Source organism: Tauraco erythrolophus, chromosome 5 (genome assembly GCF_009769465.1).
Source record: "Tauraco erythrolophus isolate bTauEry1 chromosome 5, bTauEry1.pri, whole genome shotgun sequence".
In the NCBI taxonomy this organism is placed as follows: domain Eukaryota; kingdom Metazoa; phylum Chordata; class Aves; order Musophagiformes; family Musophagidae; genus Tauraco; species Tauraco erythrolophus.
Genome location: NC_141469.1, coordinates 68,871,603 through 68,897,575, shown reverse-complemented (window position 1 = coordinate 68,897,575; position 25,973 = coordinate 68,871,603). Strand labels below are relative to the sequence as shown.

Sequence of the window (25,973 nt, the reverse complement as noted above, 5' to 3'; positions counted from 1 at the left end):
TGTACCAATTTTACAAGTCACCTGTACCAGCTTTCAGTACTGGGAGAATCTCTGCTTAGAGTCACATTCAGATCACCTCTTTCCATTCTAAACTTTCTATACTAATATTTCTTTATTCCATCTTTTGCACAAATTAATGCTAAGGAGGATTTTCAGATAAGCTTAAGCTAGTATGGCTGCTGGATCCCAATGGTTTTATCCACGCTGCATCTTGAAGCCATCAGGATTAGAGTCACTTTAGCTGCCTGTTACTGATGCACTGTGAAAAGATGGAGGGTGCCTTGTAGAGCACAGAGTACCACATGCCTGACCACACTTGGTGATTATATAGTTCTGTGTTTTGAACATTTTTTATTTTCAAATTGAACTCTCTGCCTTTATAAAGAAAATCAAACCATTGAACTTTTGCTCTTAACTTAAATAGAAGAGGCCTAAAAGATATGGATCTGAAGAGGTTGACCTGCAAAGCACATTAAACATTCATGCATTTATTTCTTTAAAGGTTATTACACTTGTGTAGAAGTAATCTTCACTTTAAGAAGACAAGTTGGATTTTACATGATGGGTGTTTATGCTCCTACACTGCTAATTGTTGTTCTGTCCTGGCTGTCATTTTGGATCAATCCTGATGCAAGTGCTGCAAGAGTCCCACTGGGTAACCTGCGTTTACACGTACCGTCACAATCCACTTTTAATGCCATTGAGCCATTCTCAGTTGCTTTGACAACATGACACTGGACACTGAAAGCAACTTCACTTCCATTATCCACTCATCATTTTCACTGAAATGTCCTCATTCCTAGTCCTGTAAAATCCACCTCCACATTGAGACTTTGCTTGGTAGCGATTCCAGCACTTACGTGATAAGCGCGTTGTCTCTGCTTCTCTCAACCCAGACAAACCTGATCTTATCCATGTACGAGTGATGCTGCAGACACTGTGGCAATATGCAGCTTACAGGAATTTGAACATCTGAATAATCAGGAAGAAAGCAGGAAGATGAGTAAGACTCTGAATAGCTACCTCTTGGAGTAGTTTTTCTGAAGAGTAACAGAAACAGAATGATGTCTGGAAGAGAATTAGCATCCTTGTTACGTGATTGGTTTTGTTTTGTTAGAGACTCACTTCCTGAGAATACTTCAGGCTCATGCTTTCACACTGCTCAGCATAACACAGTAGGCAGGCCCTTCATTTATTATGAGATAGTAGGGCACAGAGTTAGTCAAAACAATGTTATCTTGGCTAATTGGATTGTACATGAGACTCCAGCTCTAGGGTGGCCAAACCTGCTGACCTCAAGAGCTCAATGGAATGCAGAGCCAGGCTCTTGCATCCTGACACTTCTGCTACTTGGATTCCTGTCCCCATGCCATGACCTCTCTTTCCCCGTGCTCTGGCCTTCCCATGCTCCTCTTTTCTCTGGCACTCCTCCACAAGTCCATACTCCTTACTTTCCAAGTCTTTTCCGTGTCCCAGGAGGTTCATGCACCTGTTTTCAAGACACCACAGGGGCAGTTGCAGAATCCCTCCAGCCCCCTGCCTTCCTCAGAAACCTCTCACCACCACTTGGACCTCCACACCCCCATGAGACAGGAGTCCTGTGCAGCCTCACGTGTGTTGATAAGCACTGTGAGACCTGTGGAGTTGAGACCTGCCACATCACCTTACTGGTCTGTCTCTATGATCAGTAGAGTCTTGCAGTAGTGGGTGCTGAAATCGCTGTGTTAAGAGCCAGCTGGGGAGGAAAGGGTGCCTGCTGAGTTTTGTTGGGTGGAAAAATGTCCACAGACCCCCTGGCCTGATCCTCACTGCTCCCGTCTCAGGTCATCTACCATGCCTTTTCCTCCTCCAGTGATACGATGGGCAAAATAAATGAAGAGCTGTAAGAAGTCTGGAGAACCATGACTGGAGTACTCCTTTGGGCTTCTGAGTCAGTGTTGGCTACCTTACTCTAATTAAATGTAACAAAACTAATATTTAATTATATTTATTGTATCTTTTTTCTAGGGGTCTGTTTCAGAGTACAAATCAGCTTTATTTTTCTTGACCTTTAAAAATATTAATAGTTACTTGGGGAGGAGTCACAATCTATGTCAGTTTGGTAGCAAGTAAAAAATACTGTCTCCTACCCTGAAAAGTAGCAGGAGGCATTCCACAATGAAAGACATAAGACAATTTAAGAAAAAAAAAGCATGGGGAAAATGTAGTATACCTTGAATTAAAAAGGTAGAAACAAGAATTGGAAATATTTTTCATGTAGTGAGCTCCAATAGGATCAAAACATGAGCTGTATTTCTTTTATAATCCCACACTTCAAATAGCTGACCAGACAGGCTTATTAATTATATATTAGATTTATAAGAGGTGTAGTGCTGATTTATGTAACATGGATGTCTTTGTAAGTAAACATGCATGCTTATTTATTGTTTATTTGTTTTCATTTATTGTAAGTGCTTATTGGCTCCTTTTATGTATTAGCATTTCTGAAATAATGCATTTTCAAAGATACTAACCATTGGCATGGTTATGTGACTTTTCCTGACTCCTCAGAGAAGCAAAAAACATTAAATCTGATCATCCTTTACTCATGAGTCAGTATTTAGTAATGCAAGTTGATAGCACTGTCACTGAGGTAGGTTTTGTGTTTCTCCAGTTTGCAAGGGGGTGACAAACCTACTCTCCTAGCTACATCCTTGAAGACTATTGACCTTGAAATCTAACAAGATTGACATTTCTGTGTCAAGTGGATGATATATAATCCAGAAAAGTGTTACCAATGGCCACTACACTCTCAGTGGCTAGATATGGATCTTATCAGATGCAAAGCTACTTCAGATTTACTTATGAATATCTTAATCCAGTCATCCTTAGAATTAAGTATAGTGGGCTCCTGCTCCTCGTGGCTAGGCATCTCAGAAGTTTCCAGGTAATTTAGGGATACCAGATACTTTGCAAACTAGCAAGCAGATTATTTTTGTAGACTGACTAATGTTCTGGGAAAAGGATGTATGTTTGTTCAAAGAAAAAGCCTTCGTCTATGTAGGAACTAAATAAGTTGCAAGCTCTGTAATGTTTCACCCAGTTAGATCATCTGGTGGTAGGGAAGTCCACAAAGGACTGGCAGCTGGAAAGCTGTGGCTGAGCAACGTAAAGGCTGATATCACTGATTGCTTCTTTCAAATTAGATGCTGATGTTTCACCTTTTAATGAGCCTGACAGAGGACTCCCCAGTTCTTTACAGGTGGACAGTGTACCAGAATCTTTTCAAAAAATTCCTTTGTTTCCTTCACTGCTGTGTGATCCCCACACGGAGTAGGATCTTCTCTGGAGCTGTAGGGATCTGAGGGACGTCAGACTTCTGACCACACACAGTGGCCTGACAGCATGGAGCATTAGTCCAGAGTGCAGGTAGAGGTACAACAGGGTGACTGAAGACTTGGTGTAGTGATGGTGTATTCCACACATACAAAGGACAGCTAGATCTGAGGCCAGACATGCCCCCACCTGAACACTCCTGTCCTCAGATCTTAGTTGTAGTCATTTCATTTTATAAAATTGTAACAAATGCAGAGTCTCAGAGCAAGACATGAAGATATGTGTTAGAACTGTTGTATGAAGAAGGATTGGCAAAAGTATGTCTTTTGGTTTGTGAAGTTTAATGAGAGAAGAGAAGAGATCAAATTAGAAGGAAAGGAAGACAGAATATTACCTTTTTCAATAACGTTAGTGAGATGAACCAGACATTTTTAAAGCAATAATATAAACCAGAAAATACTGTTTATGCAGCATATAATTAACCTGTGGAATTCGCTGCCAGGAGATAGTGCTGAGGCCAGTAAGTTTGATGGATTCAAAAAAGGGAGATTTATTTATCTGGCAGCGCATGCTGCAGCACTTTGCTGGATTGACACTTTCTGGTATTATCCACATGTAACCTTAGGCCATATTTTTAAAATAGTAGCTTTGCACAATCATGCTTTAGGCTGGGAGCTAACTAACCTTACTGATAAGCTAAACTTTGCCATCGAGAGGGATGCCACACTAGGGGCAAAAATGAAGAGGTATTTCCTAGAAAGACCAACTTTCCCTTCACTTTGCAAGTGTAGAGGAAGGACCTCTGTCCCTTCTCTTTAGTGCTCCCTGAGAGGAAAAGGAAGATTTTTTTGTTTCTTTTTTTTTTTAAAAAAAAGAAAAATAAGTAATCTTGCAGTTTATTTAATCATTCTCCTCACTCAGTTTGAGCTCTGGGCTTTGGACTGTGTTAGGTAGGAACCTAGTGCAGCTGCTGCCAGAGGTGCAACTTTCAGCTCTGGTATTAGGGTCACCAAGGCAGTGCCAACTCTGATCTGGCAGCAATACTCACATTAAGATAGTAAACACTTTTAAGGCTAGTAAGAAAAAAACAATGTCCATGTCATTGGCTAATTTGGTTCTTCAGTGTAAGGGTAGAGGTTGCCTTTCAGAAGTCTGGCATAGACATGGAATGGTACTTAATACAGTACACTGCTAGGGAAAGAACAGAAAGCTGGGCATAGGCAGAGGTGTCCTTCATATGTTAAGAGGCAATGCAGCCTTATTTGTTCTTGTGGCAGTTCATTATGATCCATAATTAGTGTTCAGCTCAAGACAGCTGGTGTTGGTCGGTGAAAATAAATTTATAGAAATGAAGACTATCCTGTGCTGACTTTCTATCCTTATGGGCATGTTTATACTTGAATGCTTCAGATACAGTTGATCGAAAGTAAACCTGAGTGGACACTGAGGTTTGTTTGTTCAGTATTTGTCATGTCATTATCATCTGACATAGCACATCTGGCCATTCTGTATTATCCCAGTGCACAAAAAAATTCAGCTTTGCAGTGATACATTGTTATTACAAATAAAACACTATAAGATTCTGTATTTTAAAATCATATGACACTAATGATTTCTTTATAGTTTCTCTTCAGTGTTTTAGCCACTAATAAGTTGCCCATTTGAGATTAATACCAATTAAGTTATCATATCAATCTTACTGAAATCCAAATGGGAACAGCAGCAAAATAATACCATGTTATTTATGATCAACTAGAATTTAATACTTTGTAGGCCAATACAGATGCTTTCGGTTTATTAACATTTTCACATTCTCAGTTGCTTAAAATGGATCTGAAGAAAATGATCTCTCTATGAATTACAATTTTTCAGGCTTTGGATAACACACATGACCAATATAAGAAACATAGTTAAGACTAATTGAGTATCTCCTTTTGGCCAACATTTTCTATATAAATTGGTTATATTTCATTAAACCACCCACTCGTAACTAAAGAAGATTTTTATCTTTAGCATTCACAAAACCAAAATGGGACATTCTGAACTGGGAGGGTGAAATAAGTTTTCCTCACATTATAGCCATTTCTAAAGATAGCATTTTCCAAATTCATGCTACTTTTGCTGTTTCGCAGGAGCCTTTTTGAGATCAGGCTTGTATTTTGTCTCTTGCAGTGTGAGCCCTGTGTCGATGGTGACATTTGGAAGCCTTGTAAGGAGCAGTGCTTGTTGAAACCTAGTTTCACAATGAGTGTGACCTTTCAACAGCCTTTGCAGATGTATTTTTTTTTTTCATGATAACGGCTTCCTGAAAAGCCTTTTATCTAGAAAGCTTCCTTGAGATCCTGGAAGCTGAAATAGGGAATGATTTTAGACCCTTAGTCACCTCAGCATTTTCATCTTCACAGTGAATTAGGAACACAGACTTTTTAATGTGCTAGTACAGTTTTGCTCTCTAGCAAAAACTTCGTTTTCACCTAAGTTTTGCTTATCACACTTGTGGACAGGTCAGTCAGAGAATTGCCCCTGCTGTAGCACAATTCAGGTTTCTGGGACAACAGTAGCTCTTCAAGTCTAATTTAAAGGACTTGGAGTCTTTTAATTTAAGTGTCATATATTTCTCTTCCGTCTTGTCAGACTTAGATGCATGTGGTAGGATAAGTCTCTGGAAAGCCCATTTCCCAGTTGTGTGATGCGTGATGAAGCAGGAAAACCACAGCAACCAGTTTAGCCTCACTTATTTCTTTCTCCATTTATAAAATGAAGGTACTCATTATTAATAATTCATCACTAACTGCAATATCCTACATGAATATTCATTTTAACTTGTTCATTAACTGAAGGCATGTGCACTTTGTCTACCTGCTGCAAAATACACCGACCGCATTGTGAAGTCCTGTTCACTGTTACAAAACATCATTCAACGTTGTCTGTTTCGGAGGAGGAGCACAGCCAGTGTCAATAAGGGTACGTTTTCTTTAATCAATATGTTGTTTTTCTTTCCGTAGGTATTTTCTCAGTGCTCAGCTTGGCATCTGAATGTACCACTCTTGCCGCTGAACTTCCCAAAGTGTCTTACGTGAAGGCCTTAGATGTCTGGCTGATTGTTTGCCTTCTCTTTGGGTTTGCATCTCTGGTGGAGTACGCGGTGGTTCAGGTAATGCTGAACAATCCAAAGAGAATTGAAGCCGAAAAAGCAAAGATCGCCAAGGCAGAGCAAGCGGAAGGGAAGGGTGGAAATGCTGCCAAGAAGAACACTGTGAATGGCACAGGGACTCCTGTCCACATCAGCACTTTACAGGTAGGAGCTGCGAAGCTGTGTACGCAAAATCAGCATTATCCTCTGTTAACTCAGTTCTGGGAATATACTATCCTAATAGTTTCAGAGAGTGCTTAATCTTAGAAGTGGCCAAGACATTAAAAACATACTGGTAATTAATGGCTAGCAATCTGACCAATCGGTCCCTAGTGATTTGGGGTGAGAGGTACTAAATGAAAAACTTGTCTTTTAATATCCTAGCACCATGGTTGCTGCTGAGCTTCAGGTAAATAAAGTAGCCAGCAGCTTTACAGTTGCTATTTTTCTCATAATAAATAGCAGCTGTCAAGCTGTAACTATTCAGAGGACAGGACTCTCAGTCAGTATTTGCTGAGAGCGTACTCAAATTAACACCCGTCTCATTGCTTTCCCCGGGATGGCCACAGCTGCACCGCATTGCATGTCAAGCATCTCTGAAGCTGGGGATCCAGAAGTCTTGGCACTTGTAAACAACAGACAGGTCTGTTTGTCTGTCAAACAGTTCCTGCATTTCTCGTGTTGCCAGATAGACTTTATGGGTCGGATCTCATTATATGGATAAAGATGAGATGATAAGATGTATGTCTTAGCTTAGGCCAGAGTTTTCCATTGTAATGGTAGCTTCCTGGTGTTGTGTAACTCCCTCTTTGCTCTTCAAGAGTTATCAGATATCCCAGGCCAACTTCCCTCAATCCTGAGTGATATTTAAATGACATTTAGTTTACAAAAGAAAATATGTTATGCTACAACATATGAAATACAAATTTGGCTTATAGTTTCCAATGACTAGGCAATTTAGATGTGTAAAATAAAGCTCTTAGGCCAAGTGATAGTATGGGTAGCATACAATGTGACTGTAAAGCTTCTTTAAGGAGGGGCTAGTTTATGCCAGAATGGCAGAAACCCTGTCCTAGTGTCAAGCTGGCATTGCCCCATAACTAATTACCCCCAGTCCAGAGGAGCTGCAGATATTGCAGAGCGGTGCACTTGACTACCATTATTCTCATCTGGTAGAAGAGTCTCCTGGGAACTGTTTTGGCAGGCAACCAGGCTCAGCTTAGAGCAACCCCATGTCTGCTTGTGACTTGAGTCCAAGTAATTCCCCAAGCCCAGGCAACGTGGGAACTGAGTAGAAGAAAGACGGCTCCACTACAGTTTTGCTTCCCCTGAACTGAATGTGGTATTTTTGTGTTCAGCAATTTGCAGGTCCCAAATTCAGCTGTTTCTTGTGACAGAATAGTTACAACAGTCCAGCAGAGCAGCATACAATCTTTTTATTCCTATTTCAAGTAACTTAACAAGTGTAAGTGCACAGCTTGATCAATGACAAGATTAATAAAAAACTACAGTTTTTCAGTAATGTGAAAACCAAATTACTAAATTACTGACTCTTCTCGTGTGTACACCCTTTAAGGTGCTTGCCATTGTCATAGCCATAAGATGAATAAAATGGTAACTTTTTTCACTTTTTTTTTGCTTTTTAGGTGAAAAACTTGAATAGTTTTTCAAGAAAGCAAGTTTGAGTGTACAGTGCACTTTAAGACTTAGAGGAAAGAGAGTCATTGTCCACAAAAATTAAGCAGCATTCCCTGTGAATGGTGTCTAGCAGTAGGCCAAAGGTTTTTAGGATTCAGACCTCAGTCTGCCCTCCAGGATCTTGCAGTGCCTCTCCTCCACGATCTTGCAATGTCAGCTCCAGCATCTCATGTTTGTCTTGCACTTTTCAGGGTCTTCCCAATTTGTTATCAGAGATCTTTAACATTCCAATATCTATAATCTCTGCAACAATAATCTGTGTTGGATACAGATGGAGTCCTGGGCAGATGTAGCTTGTGATGATCTTTTATACAGAGTTACAAAATATTGGTTTACCAAGGAAATACATATTCATTGCTGTAAAAGCTGATCCTGTGGCTCAATGATCACCTCCCTCATGGCTAGTGATCCAGCTTGTATCCAGCCACCTACTTTGAAATATAGCCTGCCTGAGGCTGGTCCTGGGCCGGTAATTTCTGGGAAGATCACCAGGCTTCTCAGCCTGGTCCCAGACTGATGAATCATTTGACATCAGGATGTGGTAGGACATTGATGTTAGATTCTGTGTATTTGAATGCTATAAATCTGCCTAGCTGAAACTCTCTCTCTGAACCAGCTACTGCGTAGGAGTACTTTGAAAGTTCTTGGCCCTGGAGGAGCCTGTACTAAACTCCTAAATCAAAACAGGTCTAAGTCTTTCGGTAGCTCTGGCTCCTAATCCAAAACTAGGGCTGCCCCACAAAATTTGGATTGCTCCCATACAGACCTAGTAATGATCTAGTAGAAAATGCATTTGTCATATGGCAAATATGTGCGAGAGGGAAACATTAAAGAAACAGGTAATGGAAAAAAAATGTATGTTGAAAGGCATAAAGAATATGAAACTAAAAGAGGGCAAAGTGCTGTCCCAGAACTTCAGGATCTGTTTCTCATCAGGGTCATGTAGCATTGTGAGTGAGGAGAGAGCAAATACTGTGCTAAATGTCTGGAAAGACATAGGCAAACTGATGTCTAGTTTTAGGAGAGAAAGATGACAACTTGGGACTGCATCCCTGATGTGAGTGTGTATACTATAGAAATGTTCAAGGATGTTATTTTTCCATGTAGGGGGTGATACTAAGTCAAAAGTGACTGAGGGCATGGCTGGAAATCTCACTATAGCTAGGCTTGAAGCAGTGGATAGACCAGATGAGGCTCAAAGGTAAAGCCAATAGGAAAGAGCTAGAAGCAGAAGACTCCAAGTGGGGGAAAAATAGAGCATGGATAATTGGATTTCTAAATGTTTCTCTAGCTAATATGAAGTACTACTTTATTATGAAACAATAACTGAATGGTGTTGATATATATCTGTAAGGGGAATCAAGTTTAAAAAGAGAAATTACTTAATTTCACTTTAAAACGCCCCTGATCCTGACACCAGGCCAGTTTGCCAGCATTCCCCTAGCAGCAAGTTGTGCTCTTGCTGCCTCTCGCAGCCATGCAGCATTGCTTCAGTGATGTCTCTGCAGGAGATTTGGGGAAGGAGCCGGTACATAAGGTGCAGCAAGATTGTTGGGGTGGGAAAGTCCCAGGTGTGGGGAGGATCAAAGGGAGCAGAGGGAAGCAAGTGAGGCGGTCAGACATCTCTGGTTCCAGCCCTCATGGAACAACTTGCTTTCATGCGCATGCTTCATTTGTGAAAGATAAAAATGACGTCTAGTCTGGAGACTTGGCATGTTTGATATTAGTGAAAAACAAGCTGTAACAAAAACACATGATGATACTTAAAAATACAAGAAGCTATTGTTCCTTTTTATGACAAGAAATTGGGTAAAGAAAGAAACTTTTCAGTATATCCTAAAAATTAAAAGCTTGATGCCATTTGTAGTTGAAGTCGAGGAGAAGAAATCCCCTATAGAAGAATCTGTAAGGGTCTGCTTGGAAGTTTTCAGTGGAAAGCACTACTGTGTCAGTAAAGTCAGTGATCATGACCAACAGTCACCAGCAGCAACAGTGAAGATGGCAGGATGAAAACAATGCTCACAATCTGAGAATCAGCCAGAGATGGAGAAAGCCTTCTATGGTTGCATAGCTACTTCTCCTCCCCACCTAATCCTGCATACAAGGTGACGTAAAAGCTGTATGTTGCCAGCCAACACCAAACCCCCGAGTCCGTGCTGTATGACTCATGCCCCCTCCAACAAAAACCCTTGAAATGTCAGTGCTGTTTTAAGCCCACAGATTTATTGATATGACTGTCCGATTAAATTCAAGTGGTCCATCTAGCAAGATCAACCTGAATCTGTAGAAAAAAGAGGAAATTCAACATAAGCGCGTTGCTGTGTTTGCTAGGAGCTGCAATGGCTACGCATTTACAGGCAGGAAGCCATGAGAAAGAACAGTTTGGCTCCCTTAGCTCATAGCGACTGCAAGTTGATGCTGTTCTAAGCAGAGGAGAAAATTATGCAACCTGGTGGTAACTGCTGGCGCTGGCTTTTTATTGGGAATCCTCAGTAGGAGTTTGCGTGTGTTTCCTAGCAATGTAACATCATACACTGAGAAAAACAAGCAACGCGGGAAATGTTTTGAAGATGAATCAGTTTCTTTTTGCTTTCACTGGTGGTGTGATTACAGGGGTAGGTGGCACTGTTAACTATAACAGCATCCCTCGATTTGAAAAGTTACATTTTCATCAAGCCCATTTATAGAAGCTGTCCCCCACAGATAATGTGCTGATGACTGTAGAGAACATTTGCGAAAAGAATGGCTCTGGCAGGTGATGAATAGTGCTATGCAAGTGGTGGCAATAGCTCTGAACCCAGTTATTTTTAAAGAAAAGTAGTGCTATTGCTTGCCTTATCTTGTCAGAGCCGCATCTAGGCTCTGAAAGCTGATCTGGGTTATGTTCGTCTCTACTGATTTATAATATACCTGACCACTGGTGTGACCTGTGGTGACCTCATCTTCCTATATTGTCTTTTTCCCTCGAGTGGCACTCCAGACTGATTTTTCTTGTAGAACCACCAGAAATCCAGTTTACATTTTATCTTGTACACAAAACCACAGGCTGCATTCTATTTTAATAGTTCCTGACAGCTTTTCAGGTACAGGGTAGGTACTTTCTGCTCTAGTGACTCACGTATCCATCCTTGGAGATAATTCAGAACATGACTGTAAAAAAGCCCCGAGCAATCTGCTTCAAGCAGGGACTAGATGATCTCCAGAGGTCCCTGTCAACCTCAGCTATGCTGTGATTCTTTGACATTTTATGTATAAATATTTTTTGTTCTATATTGTGCAGTTAGTGGGGTAATGAGGATTTGCAAGGAATATAATATTTGGAATGTGACAGCAAATTCCTGCTGAGCTGCATCAGAAAACATAATCTGAATACACACTAATGCTAAACAGTCATTACTTTATTGATGATCTACATCTATCTTTATGGCAAGAGCAAGAGAAGAGCACAAAACAAGTAGAAGAAAGATTAATTAATGACACAGTTCGTTCAAACTGCTCCTTCGTTTTGTATGGAAGACTCTCACACAACTGGCAGCACTAGTGACAGGTCTGCTTGCCAAAAGAGGCTGGGTGCAGCAAAAGAAATGATTTTATGGCAGAGAAGAGGTGCTGTGTAGGGCAGAGAATGCTGCCTTACAGTAGGGAGGCACTTTAGCCTGAGGGACACATGCTGAGCCTGAGAGGCTGCCAGTGCTGTAGCATGTACGAAGCTTTGCTAGAAATTATGGCCACTACATTTCTGCTCTCAAAAATTCTTGAATCCAGAACAGTGACATTTTATATTACGCTTCATCCTGATGGATAAAGACGGCTTGATCACAGGATGAACAGTCAATTGGAAAGGGTCTTTATTCCATTTGCACACAACAAATTTAGTCGAGTCCTGATGTTTCTGATGCTGTGAAAGGACAGATTTCACAGATTTGAAAACTATTTTTTCTCATCTGGGTGGAAGAATTTAAACAAAAAAATACGAATGATGCTGGTGAGCTATCTAGCAATGTTCAAAACAGCTACAGACCAGAAGGGAAGCTATACTAATTAAAAAAAAAAAAAAACACGATAAACAGCACAGTTGAAAACAAGCTCCTCGAGGACTGAAAACTAACTCAGCTTCAAGCATTTCTCTTTTCTTCTCACGGGCAAATGGAGAAGTTGATAGCAATTAATATAAGTTGAAATCCAGAAAATAGGTGTAGATAACAAAAGGGACATATGGTTAGCATAATTGAGGACAATAGGAAGTTACTTTTCATGTATAGCAAGAATACAAAAACCAGTAACAAGAGTATTGATCCAATACTAGATAGAAAAGCTGTATCAAGAATTAGCAGAAAAGGCAAAAATGTTGAACAAATATTCTGCTCTGTGTTTGAGGAAAAGCCAGATATATTCAATCAGATGATGAAATAGCTTTCATTGACAGTAGCTAATGAGGATGTTAAACAGTAGGTATTAAAGTTAGACATTTTGCAGTCGAGATTTCAGCTTAAGTTGCATCTAGAATTTTTCAAAGAGCTGGTCCATAAGTGCTGTGGAACATTAATGTTGATTTTTTAATAAATCCTTTGAAACTAGGAGGATTCCAAAAGACAGCAAAAAGCTAACATCATGCCAGTACTTTTAAAGGCTAAGTGGCATAACATGAATAATTATAAGCCTGACATCAATCAGTGGAAAATATTGCATAGCTAACAGGAGGCTGACTAATAACTGTTACTCATAAGTATTAATTATCATTAATATTATTCATAATTCAGCTCTATGTTAGCTAGTAAATTTAAATGGGTCAGTGAAATTAAAGCTGATCTGTGTGTTTATTGATTTAATCAAACTGAATATAAGTTTTTAAAAGATTAACAATTAGGTTGAGAGAGGTAATGATGTGGAGGTAAGAAACTCTGAGGAACGTTTGACTTGGCTTCATATATCGGCCTGGTTACATCATCTGAATTATGCAAAGTCAAGGTTAGATTTGTTACCAGCCGTAAGTACCAGCAGTTAATCAGACTAACTGTGGTCATACCCAGTGACTGAAAATTGAAGCCAAATAATTTCAGGTAGAAGTAAGGTACGTATGTTTGTTGGGAACAAGGTCATGGAAAAAATTTGTCATTCTGTATGTTTTCAAAGGTGAATCTGGTATAAGTAGTTCAGGCAGTGAATGTGGAGAGCGATGAGGAGCAGCAGAAGCAGCAAAAGCAGCAATGGGCAGCTCGTTCCCCTTCCCTGACCATCTGCGTGCACAGGCAGCACTTCTTTCTTCTTCTCTTTCCCTGCTTTCTTATCACATTATTCCACTCGCTCTGCACAAGAAGGCGTTCTGAGCCAGGGACAGCCCTGTGGCACTGGCACACAGCGCAGCTCTGGGCATCGCAGCATCTCGGGCAGCGGCGGGTGCGGAGCTTGGCAGTGGGCACCCATCAGCCTGAATTTTGTAAGAGGTGGGAAAGGATCATCACGAAGTGCCTTCTGGCTTCTAGGAGTTATTTTGAGGTATTTCTGAGCTGTTCATTGACGGGCAGGTGTCCTGTCCAACATACCAAACCTGGACAAGGTGGCCCAGTCCTGGGAGAAATGGAACTAAGCCCCCGGAGCCATGTCACTTTCCCATGCCCTCCTCAGCCTTCTGCCTCCATGCTGGAGGGATGAGGAGCAGCTGCCCGGCTCCATTGGGTATGTGGGGAGGCCCTGTGCTATTCCAGCAGCCTCCCCTTCCCAAACAGCTGCAGGGAAGAAGCCATAGATCTGGTGGAAGCATCCTGCGGGCTGGGTCTGGCCCATGGGTCACAATGCTGAGGCTGGTTAAGGCAAATTATATCACGTATTTTCCAGGGTCGAGTTCTCTGTCAAGATGAAGCCAGAAGGATGTAACATTTAACATTGTTTTACTTTCTTTACAAGTCTTCAATGTAGGACTCTAAAATCAAGTCCTGCGGTATCATTTTCCACAGAAATGGTTCCTGTAGCCTTTGGTAAGTGTCAGGAGTGTCGTTATGCTTCGAGCACAAACCAAGACAGGATGAATAAAAATGGATAAACTACTTTTAATAGATGTTATCTCACTTTGTTTAGGGAAAGCTGTAGGTCAACTGAAGCGAATTTAGATTAAAACAACAGAAATATTGGAGAGATGTATGAGAAGAAATTTAAAAATATGTCTAGGCAGGGACTGAATGTAGAAAACAGAATCACATCAGATTAGTAAAGCCAGAGGAATGAAATAAATTGTTTTAAAAACTGACATGTACTTAGTAAAGAAAAGTTCGGACCAGGTTGCTCTTACAAGGGAAATTGTGTCACCCTGATAAACCATCACTGCAGCTGACACTAAACTAAGCAGAGCTCTGTGTGAACATGCTGGGAACAGTCCTCTGCTTGTCAGGCACAGGTGACCTGGAAGACGCTCTCTCAGTTCTCTGTCCTGCACGTGGATGAGCACCAACTTGTAACAGGTGTTAGGGGAGCACTCTCCAGATACTGCAGTTGGAACAGGAATATTCTGTATTGTAAATGAGAGCACTCAGGCTACAATTAGTGTCACCGAGTTTTACAATATATCGCTGGTAGTATGAGGAATGGACTACAAGTTTGCAAATCCAAAAGGAGGCTTACAATTTAAAACATGATTCTATTTCTTGTGATGGCCTTTCTAAATCTTACTAGTTTTGACCTTGGAAAAAAGGTAATATTCCTGTGACTACTCCAGTCCTGCAAGTTACCCTTTCATTGCCCAAGGGTCTGCTTTCTGTCTTTACTACCCGTATCACAGGGTATGCTCCGATTGGAAGGAACCCCTCCGATCACTGAGTGACAGCACCCATGTCACCCAGGGCCGCATAATCGTGTTCATACGTATCTCAGTCACCACCTTACTAGACAGTTTGCCCGTGCTACTCCAATATTGAACACTGTCCCAGACTGTCAAGTCTTTGATGGCTGGGAAACAGTTGCAGGGAATTTATATATATAGTTTTGCCTTACTGTCATGGAACACCTGTCTTCTTGTTGTTTTGGGTTTTTTTTTTTGTAACCTGTAATTTTGGTTTTGGTATGTAACCTGCACCTCAGTTTTAGTGCATTGGTTTCAAAATTTACTGTTTTCCTGAGAAATACAAGTCTAGCAAACCTGGGGAGGCTTACCACTCCTGGCTGAGTTAATAGTGCCGTACTTCTCTTCCACCTTGCACCAGAATCAGCCTTCTTGTCAGTAGTGGGAGTAAAAGCCTCAGTCAAAGTTTAGGTCCTTTCTTGACTGCCACAGTTCTTTTCAGACAGGATACTTTGACAGTTGTCATAGAGAAGCTAATAATGTTATCCAGAATGTTTTTCGTTTATCCATAAGTTTGGTACTGTATTTCACTTACTATTTTTTTAATTACAAAATGTGATGATGCAAATATCCTGAACCATCAGCCTAAGACTGCAGAAAACTCAGAGGTGGAGAGAGCTGAGAGTAAAATGCCTGAAGGCTTTGTGGAGGAGAGAGAGGCTACTAGGAAGCAGGGGCAGACAGCTTTTGGAAGAGCCAAGTTTTAGTATATCTGTGGCTTCAGGAAGCCCTACTGAAACTTACGTTTGTGTCACTTGCCCATGTGTATAACCTGATTTGTGAAGCAGCATTTTTTCCAACTCTCGGGTTATGTATGTGAACAAATGGAATTATTAATAATGCAGCTAAGTTTCATAACCTGTAGTCTTTTTTTTTTTTTTTCTGCTTTACCATATAGTCCAATTGAAATAAAACTTCGGGAGAGATTTATGCAAGTCACAAAGCGCAGTACCTTGCAAGTGGTCTTCTCAAGCTCCCTGAACAGTGTGAGGTAGTCCTCCTAGAGATTCGTTGTACCTGAAATATAAACTGTATAAAATCCAAAGGCGCAAATGTAGGAACTCTTCCTCGCCACTCCCCAAAACACTTCTGTTTGAAGGGCGCCAAATACCTTTTCTCTTTTAAATGTTCATTGTATGTGCCAGTACAATTCACTGATCTGTAAAAGAGAGTCATTCACCTGTGGTTACCGCATAGCACAGTAGTACTTGATCCCCAAGAGCACTGGTGGAGCTGTAGAAATGACAGGTATTCAGTTGCTGGATTTAGATTTCCCAGTTACACAGTTCTCCAGTGTACCAATGGGAAGCACTGAGAACAGTGTTGCATCTTTGTTACCTGTCTTTAGAGAGGCACCAAGGACTGTAGGTACAAAGAAGGTGCCTTCTAGCCGTGCAAGGTGGTCACCCTAGCATGAGGTCTAGGGCCTTGAGCTGGCTGCTGTGTAGAACCAGAATAGACTTTAATTGTTGCATCAAACACTGATTTTTAGGGTTAATCCTGACTGTAGCTTTCAAGCCTCAGAAAATGTAAGTATTGAATAGTATCTGTCCTGCAGGTTCATCAGCACAGAACTGATTTCCAAAAATGCACTCAACAGAAATATTCTCTCCCTTTCTATCATCTTAAAATGAAGGAATCTAACTATAGCAGGTTGCACAGCATGAGGCACCTTGTGCATGAAAAATTACACAATTATGAATGTTTGGATTAGTTTATGTGATTGACTGATTGTCCTTAAGTACTTTATAACGCAACCATTCAGCAAATTAGGCTGATGTGATGTATCCCTATCAACAAGTAATTTCCTATATGTTTGTTTGCAGTGTTCTCTAGCAGCTGCATTAAGTTTGTTAATGAAGTATGCTGAGTAGATCGTGATTCCCCTCACTTTTTATTTCATAGGTTGGTGAGACCAGATGCAAAAAAGTTTGCACTTCGAAATCTGATCTGAGATCCAATGATTTCAGCATCGTTGGAAGCTTGCCAAGGGATTTTGAATTATCGAATTATGACTGTTATGGGAAGCCCATTGAAGTCAACAATGGGCTCGGGAAATCTCAAGCCAAGAACAACAAGAAGCCTCCTCCTCCCAAGCCTGTCATTCCATCAGCAGCAAAGAGAATCGATCTTTATGCAAGAGCACTGTTCCCTTTTTGCTTCTTGTTCTTCAACGTCATATACTGGTCCATATATTTATGATAAACCTTTTCTCTATTTTTTTCATATGTGTAAAATATATCCCATCTCATTACCCCTTCCCAGTCATGAAGGCCACTGTGTGAAAGTATTTTCATTTGCAAGGCAATATGTTGCATTTTGATGCCATGCGATTGTACTGAACATATGGCATCTGAAATTTGAATGAAAGCATGACACTGCAATGTCTGTGCTCCGGCCAACGTTGTATATAAATGTACAGCATACATCCTGCTTTAGGAATATATATGAAGGACAATGCATACTACATTATAAGGCTGAATAACGCTCTTCAGTTATTAGTAACGTACAGAGATTTAAAGTGTTTCTGACAATGAAACTGATGTGCACGTTGAGTATTATTAAAATCAGTATTCTAGTATATGTAGTACTTAACAGCTTTTCTGCTGACTTCCAGAGGGGAAAAAAAAAACAAAAACCACAACAAACATCTTGTTCTTGTATAATTTCAGATGGCACTGTTGAAGAAGAAGCTAAGTTGTCATTCGTATTATTTAGACTTTGTAAGTGAAGGCAGCACTGAATAAGCTGGTCTTGTCTGTGGAAAAATAAAGATCAGAGAATTACCAATTTTGTAAAATCAGCTCATTTAGAGAAAAACAAAAACAAAAACAAAAACAAAAACAAAACCAAAAACAAAAACAAAAACAATTGTATCCATCAAGCAGGCACACTTAAGCGTGTGAGAATATGCTGACAATAAAACATTGGGCCAAATTTTGATTGCTGTTTCCTTAGGCACAATCTAGATACAATACATCAAAAACGAACAGGCCACTTTCTGAACTAAAAGTATCAGGAGTTTTGGAGAAACATCACAAGATGAAGTTCAGTATCAGGTTATTTTATACTTTTTTACATTACTCTGTCTTCTGGCTCATCTTCTGTAGCGTCTGGCAAGCCTGCAATATATACATCACAATTTTTTTTGTTGTTGCATCAGATACATCTTACTCAATTTGTTTCATTTATTCCCTTGAAAGCTTTCAGTTTATGCAAACCAGTTGTTGTCAAGAAGAAATCCCATTTTTGCCACTAATTACACTTCTTTGTCTGCCTGTTGTCGCACAGATGACCAAAGCTTACACCTAGCCACCAACAGAAGTGAAGAAGCATCTAAAGGCCTAAGGGGCTGACACTCTTAAATATATCATGAGTCTTTGTGCCTATGTGTTAAGTAATAGCTGCCTGCCCCAACTGGCTGATTTGGCTGCTACTTTTTGGAGAATAAGGTCCTACATGTGAACTTGCTGATAGGAGACTGCTCTCCATTTTCTGGAGGAAACCCCATGACATAGAGACTACAGAAACATGATCTCCCCAGGGTGCATAGGGCAGGACGTGTGGTCTCCCGTGGGTGCCAGGGTTCAACCCTTTGTAAGGGCAAGTTATGAGGTGAAACGTAGCCAAAAGAAAGCTGCTTGTATGTAGGCAGCTGAGTAGCGTGTGTTCCCCAGGAACGTGCAGGGACTGTTCCTCAGCCCTTGTGAGCGTGCCATAGGGAAACGTGCCTCCTCTTGTAAAGCTGGAGCACCGCAGTTAGTTAAAATATTAAAATAAGACAGTTCTTGCTAACTTGGTAATTCGTAAAAGGAAATAGGGATTATCGGCTCCTCATAGGTGAGGAAGGGACTGAACTAAAGACCTGAAACCTTCCATAGTGTGGAAACAGACACAAACACACTTGTTGTGCTACATGTCTAGCTCAGCTAAGATGTGCTGAGTCAATGCAGGCTGCGAGTAGCCTGTTGGGTCATTTGTGTACTGTCCACCACGTAAATGTTGTCCATATATGGTGAGCCTGCACAACCAGAAGGTCAAAAGTAGGAACATAAAAAGAGAGAAGCATGCCATGCTGGCTTCACTGGGCATCTGGCAGATTGGCGCATGCCCAGGGTTTTTTCTGACCACTGCCACTTTGTGTCAACAGCCTGGTTGCAACGAGTTGTGTTTGGGTTGAAGATACCTGCTTTTCAGAATATGGTCACATGCTTTCCACCAGCTTCCTGGCCGCTTTCTCACGGAGATTTCAGGGAGCCACTCTACCAGGCAGCTGCAGTTTGTCCTTCGGATTTCTTTCCAATCAGAGGAAATGGAAGGGGAAATCCCGAATGTTACTGAACTGTGTTGAACCAGAGGGAAAAAAAAATTGCATCTTTAAGGTCCAGTTCAAAGTTCCAACATTTCTGTCTGTTGAAAGTATTTACAGAATTGTCAGAGACTCTCAGAAGCAATAAGGATAATTCAAAGAGAGGAAGGAAGGGAGGGGTAATTTTTCTATGTACAATCAGAGTACTATATTTATAGACATTATTTATTCTCATACTTGTATTTTTTCTTACAGTAGTGGAAGGCAAGAAAATAATTACCCCGCGTTGGAAATTATATGAATTTTGGAAGATAATTTTCTTGTTAGAACTCTTATTAAATGATTTATCTGTAATTAATGTCCACATTCTATCTGTATAATCTCAATTATAGATTTTATTGTTAAATTAATCTTTGTTCCTTCTTGCTTTCCTGCTTACTTGATGGCTTTTGTGTTTTATCATGAAACATTTAATCAATAATACACTGTAATTGCTTTCCAACTCACACAAAAGGAAGCAAAAGGAATGTGTATTGTTAAGATAAAGGCTTTGTGTTCATTACAGCACAAAAACTAAGGACAGAAGCAAAGTCTAACAGCAAATTTGAAACAAAATTTAAAATAAAACAGTATCAGCTATAAAGTATTAATTTTCTTTTTACTTACACGAGATAATATTGCAGTATTTTTATTACCTTGGAATATATTAACTTGTCCTACTGAGCAGTAATAATTGATTTATTTTCTTTTTCTTCTTTCCACTAAAGGTCATTGAAAGTTTTGCATACCATATCACATTATGGTCCTCCAGCACCCTCTAGTTGTAAAATTCTGCCTGTTGACTTATTTCCAGAATGAGGTGCAAATATAAAACTGTATAGGGAATATAGGATGTTACTTGATAGTGATAATATGAAGGGAAAAATACTAATAAATTGAAAATAAATGGACATAAAATCAATGGACAGCTATAGAAACGTGCCATGCAGTAAGAATTTAAAATTATAGAAATTAAACCATTCAAGTTATAGCGAAGGGGAGGCTCATGAAGTACACATTAGTAACTAGATTAACTAGTCGTGATATCTGAACAAACTGCATGACAGCAAAATCTGTTTCTGAGGGAGAGACCATCTGTGTTTCACATGACATTTACTGTAAGTTCTCCTGTTTACTGCTAGGAGAGTTACAATGTTTTTGTTCTACTCTTAAGGTAAACCTCAGTATTTTCTTGGCTCTTGAGCATTGAGAGGTAGTATGCAAAGAGTTCATTCCTTTCTTTCAAACTGTTACAGCCCTTTAGGTATCGTTCTATTTCAGGATTTTAGAACACATTCAAACACTGCATCAGGAATGTCCGTGGAGGTGAATTAATTCATTGCTTAACTGCATCCACAAATTTAAGCTATACAATAAGTAAGGATGTGACTTGAAAAGTGTATCAGCTGCTGTGCGCTAATTCCCTGTTGGGATGTGTGAAATGTACTGCGTGGAGTAATGGACACATGGCTTTCTCATGCTGGTTTGACTCATGTTTGGCACCCCGATTTAAGAGCAGCTCTGTTGTGGGTTTCGGCACCTCCTCTTTTTTTTGGTATCACGTTAATTCTAGCTGAGATGGTGTATGTGAGCAGTCTGTCTTTTGAGTATGGAAGGGAGTTTCTTCCTGCAAGTGCAGCATACAGAAGACTGACAACTTGGAAACATTACCAAGCAGCTTTCATTCTTCAGTTTTCAAATTAATTTGGACTTGGTAACAGGAAATGTGGGTAAAGAGAGAGCGCTTTTGGTGCCCTATTACCCATCAAAGAGAAAGGAGTGACACTGCCTTTAGGGGCAGTTTCAATGAGCATGACCCACAGAGATTGATCTGGCTGTATAATCATTTTGAAGGAAAAGCACTTATGAGTAACCTTTGTTTGAAAGTATTTCACTCTGAAGAGAGACCATAACTTACTGAAGCAGTCTGTCATAGCTGTTAAGGTAATCTATTAAGAGACATTACAATACAGCTGAGACCATTGGTCTCTTCTTCAATTAAAGCAGCTTACCGTTGTGGTTATTGGGTGGCTTGTGCTGAGGATATTTATAGAAGAGATAACAATAAATTATGTATTTCCAAGGCAGTGCCACCTGAATATTTGCAATGTCAAGTGATTTTTCAGGCTGTAGAGAGAGCTTAGTGCTGAAATGAGTACAAATGCCGTGTGTAGCAGATAAGGAACGGTAGGACACTGTTACCTGATGCTTTGGTATACTAATTCTGGGGTTAGGGAAGATAATGTGACAAGAAAAGGAAATTCAGATATAGAGAGTTTGAGTAATAGTTTTGTTTGCATGTACAATTCAATTTAACTGTCTAACAATTTAATTGCTCCATAGAGTAATAATGTGCTATAACAGTTGCCTTCTTTTTCTATAAAGAATTACTAAAAAAACCCTAAAATTTAAGCACATCTGTGGTGCCAGAAAGATATAGAAACAAGTTCTTTCAGCAGGAAGCTCTACACTTGAATGAACGATGGAACATACAGAAAACAAAATGCAGTTTTAAAGACATAAAATTCTCATTGTTGAGGTTTTGCCTCTGCCATTGTGTCAAATAAATTACGAGCAATCTGGGCTGCTTGCAACACTCTCTTGCACTTTGACTTCAGAAAGTCGCCCGCCCATCTACCTCCCAGCACCTGTCCTCATTCCATCAGTGGTAATAGTGTCAGCAGACACTATTTAAAAAATAATTACATGGCTATTTTGAAATCTTTGTGAAAACCCTCACTGCTATGAATATGTCTACACTGCAGTCACTAAAATGTCTGCCCCTAATGCAGGCTTACCCAAATTAGCTCTAAACTAGCTGACTTGGGAACGGCTGGCAACGTAGCCATGGTAACGGTGAGCTCCGGCTGGGAAGCCTACCTGCTGGCGTCAAAAAATGAAAAAATGTACTTTGGTGTTAACCCCCACAAAGCTGTGCACTGCCTTGGCTGTTGCGCTCGAACAGTCGGTGTGAAGTTCGCCCACGTGGGTGTTTACCAGCCCGTGTCTGCGAAATGTAGATGTACCCTGTGTGACGCACTGTGTGCTAGAACGGAATCATTTTTTTTCCCACTGGTGATGTGAAAGATGCCACTTTAAAATATTCTTTCTATGGCTCTTGACGACATACAGGATTTCCTGCCATATTTAATTCTGTGTACTGGCAAAAGCGTTCACCGCTAGTGTCGAAAATGAAACTCGTTTTCTGGAACCAATGCACGTGCAAAAGAATGAGCTGGATTCACCCACATGAGTATGAATGAGGCTGCCTACTGAGTCTAGGTCATAAGACTATCCCTTCCGTTAAAAGAGCCATTCTGTTTAAAGTCCCTAACTCTAGTAGCGGATATTGAATTGTAACCTTTTAAAAGAATAATGAGACTAAAGAGGCTAGTGAGACTAATGAGACTAAGGCTATGAAAGTCTTTTTTGGCTTCCAAGTTGCCCGTGGAGGTCAATCCTGGTGGCAAGGGGCACTGATTGCTTTCCAGAATGGTATTTCTCAATGTGTGAGTGCCTATCAGGGTTCTGGAGAAGAGCATTGACTGACTACTTCCAGACAGGGAAGGTATTTGAAGGACCTTCAAGCTCATTAGTCAAATCTTCTTTGGAGCATTGAGGTAAATCTGAAGTCTGCCTGGCTCCATTAACTATCACAGAGACAGCAGGTATATAAAACACAGGTCTTTTAGTACAAGAAAATTCACAGTCTTTCCCCTTATTGCCTGAAAGTGTGGTTCACAGTGATGGAAACCAACCGATAAGACAACGTGGGCTACCAAGAGTAACCACCAGGCAATTGCTTAAGCTACATGACGTGCTTTGAAAGGAAGAAGTATGAGGACTGTGGTTGAGGAGAAGCTCAACATGAGTCGGCAATGTGCGCTTCCAGACCAGAAAGCCAACTGCATCCTGGGCTGCATCCAAAGAAGTGTGGCCAGCAGGTCGAGGGAGGTGAGTCTGCCCCTCTGCTCTGCTCTTGTGAGACCCCACCTCACTGCATTCAGCTCTGGAGTCCCCAACACAAGAAGGCCATGGAGCTACTGGAACAAGTCCAGAGGAGGGCCACAAAGATGATCTGAGGGCTGGAGTACCTCTTCTATGAAGACAGACTGAGAGAGTTGGAGTTGTTCAGCCTGGAGAAGAGAAGGTTCTGGGGAGACCTTCTGGCAGCCTTCCAGTACCTAAAGGGGGCCTACGAGAAAGCTGGAGAGGGACTTTTTACAAGGGCATGTAGTGATAGGACAAAGGGCAATGGCTTTAAACTGAAAGAAGTGAGATTTAGATTAGATACAAGGAAGGAATTCTTCCCTCTTGAGGGTGGTGAGGCACTGGAACAGGTTGCCTAGAAAACTTTTGGCTGCCCCATCCCTGGAAATGTTCAAGGCCTGGTTGGATGGGGCTTTGAGCAACCTGATCTAGTGGAAGGTGTCCCTGCCCACGGCAGGAGGATTGGAACTAGATGATCTTTGAGGTCCCTTCCAACCCAAACCATTCTATGATTCTATGAAATTGCAAGAAAAGTCCCTACCGAAATCACAGCTGCTGCTGAGAGGAAAATCTGTGTGTAGGCAGCTCCTGTGTTTCCACCTTCTTTCACTGTAGCATACATCACGACAATCAATAGCCCTGGTTAGCTTTTCTGTTCTGCAAAGCACTCCTTTTATCAAGACTGAGTTATTTCCTCAGCAATGTGCTTCAGCTATCCTACCTTTAATCTCCGTACAGTCAGAGCAAAGATCGCACGTGTGACTCTGATGAGGCTCATGAAGACAAACCAGTGCTGATATTGAAGAACAGGTGAACAGTAATAAATGAAAAGACCTAGGACTCCCTTGTTTCTCAACTTGTAACATCATGTCTGTTATCTCATTTCAGTTATGTCCCTATAAGTCAGCATATTGTGTTATTTGGCTAGCCCCTCACTACATGCCTTACACTTTTGAGTTAAGTATATTGAATCAGGAATTTCTTGTCAAAAGCAGAATATCAAAAAGAAGTACCTAATGTGACTTTTTTTTTAAAATGTTGATTTTCTCTATTAACCTTAGAACTTGCATTTGACCCAGAGGCTGGGGAAATATATTTCTCGGTGTTTAATAAGCCTTCTATTGTCATAACAGATTTATCAGTGTCTCAGGCAGGCTCATTCTTTCAGCTTAATTTGTTTGTTTCTTTGACTCCCAATGGCCAGCTCATTGGAAAACATTAATTTGAAGACTGGCTATTTCAAAGGCATGATAGTGACAGAGACTGACTGAAAAGACTAATGTTTTTGACCAATACCGCTCTGGCATTGGTTTCTGCTTTTGACAAAGCCTATCTTGCTACCTGCTCCTGCTTCTGACAAATCCTGTTTAGCCTCAGCCTACTGGAGGGTGTAAAATCTTGGTAGGCTTTTTAAAATATCTGTCTGATTGTGTCAGCTTCTGAGGCAGCTCTGCTTCCATTCCCTTCCTGGATGTGCTTCAGGATCAGGCTATTACAGAAACAATCTTTTTACAAGCAAATACAAATGATATACAGAATCTACCGTGAGCTATAATCTTCTTTGCGAAATTAAACTTTAGCCTTTATTTATTAATTCTCCATATTTTCTAGTTGGTTGTTTCTCCGAGGCAAAAACTTCTTAAATAAATAAATTTCTAAAATGAATAAACAAATCTCTAAAATGAATAAACAAATATGCATAATGGCAGGAGAGGATCACACCCACCTTGTTTGTTTTCTCTGGACTTAAAGCTCTTCCCTTGCTGCGGTCTTAAAGTCAAGAAGGCTTTGGAGGATCTACTGCTGCTTAAGTTGTTATGGTTGTCCCACAGAAGCATGGAGAAAGACGAGATCCCCTGTGTAGGACCTGCCCTATATGGGTGCATTCGATGCAAACTAGGCAAAAGAAAGCACAGCTAGGTTTCCCAGACCCTGTGCCTTTGCAATAACGTGTTCATCACATTCTCCACTTGATGAGTTTTCTTGCAACTGAGAGGCACTGTATTTAGAAAAATAACATCAGCGATGCCATAGTAATAGTCCCAGACACTGCCGTTTCATGGGAGGATTTTACACCACTACTGTAGAATATGGAATGTTATGAATTTCACCACGGGAGACTTTAAACAGAAAATGTGTATCCAAGTTGGCAGCACTTTATTATCTGTTACCCATAAGCATGGCCTCATTGCTTTATTTATGGTGTTTCTGTACTGTTGCCATTTCAGGAACAGCACCTTAAAATGGGAATTTTTCTAAATATATGAATTATTAAAGCATATTGTGGTTTATCCTATTTTTTTTCTACAGGAATATAAGAAAGAGGTAGTGTCGTTTACATTACGGTGCTCTTGCAGCAAGTTTACTACTCTCTGTGAAGAAAGTCTTGATGAAATTAAATAGGTGGAAAAAAATTTCATGGAGTGTGCAAATGAAACAGCCAGGAATAAATCCATTTATGCAAGACTCATGCTGAGAGTCTGATGAGCTTTGACAATTGGAATAAATTATTTTGGCTGAAAGGAGATCCCAGCCTTAAAAGACAGGACATCATTGAATCTTTCAATAGTTTTCATTTCTTGGCTGAAAAGAAAAATACAGCTTTATAGAAAAGACCAGGTAGTCTTGTCCCTACTGGCCTTATACCTGCGCCTGAC

At 40.5% G+C, this 25,973-nt stretch overlaps 1 protein-coding gene across 1 annotated transcript in view; it reads left to right on the top strand.

The window, feature by feature from the left end:
* GLRB (glycine receptor beta) overlaps positions 1–17,180 on the top strand; it is a 47,245-nt gene extending 30,065 nt beyond the window's left edge. Inside the window, exons 7-9 of the mRNA XM_009992094.2 lie at positions 503–655; positions 6,321–6,613; positions 16,884–17,180. Of these exons, the coding sequence (XP_009990396.1) occupies positions 503–655; positions 6,321–6,613; positions 16,884–17,180 (743 nt within the window). The remainder of the gene's footprint in view (positions 1–502; positions 656–6,320; positions 6,614–16,883) is intronic.
* The last annotated feature ends 8,793 nt before the right edge of the window (positions 17,181–25,973 follow it).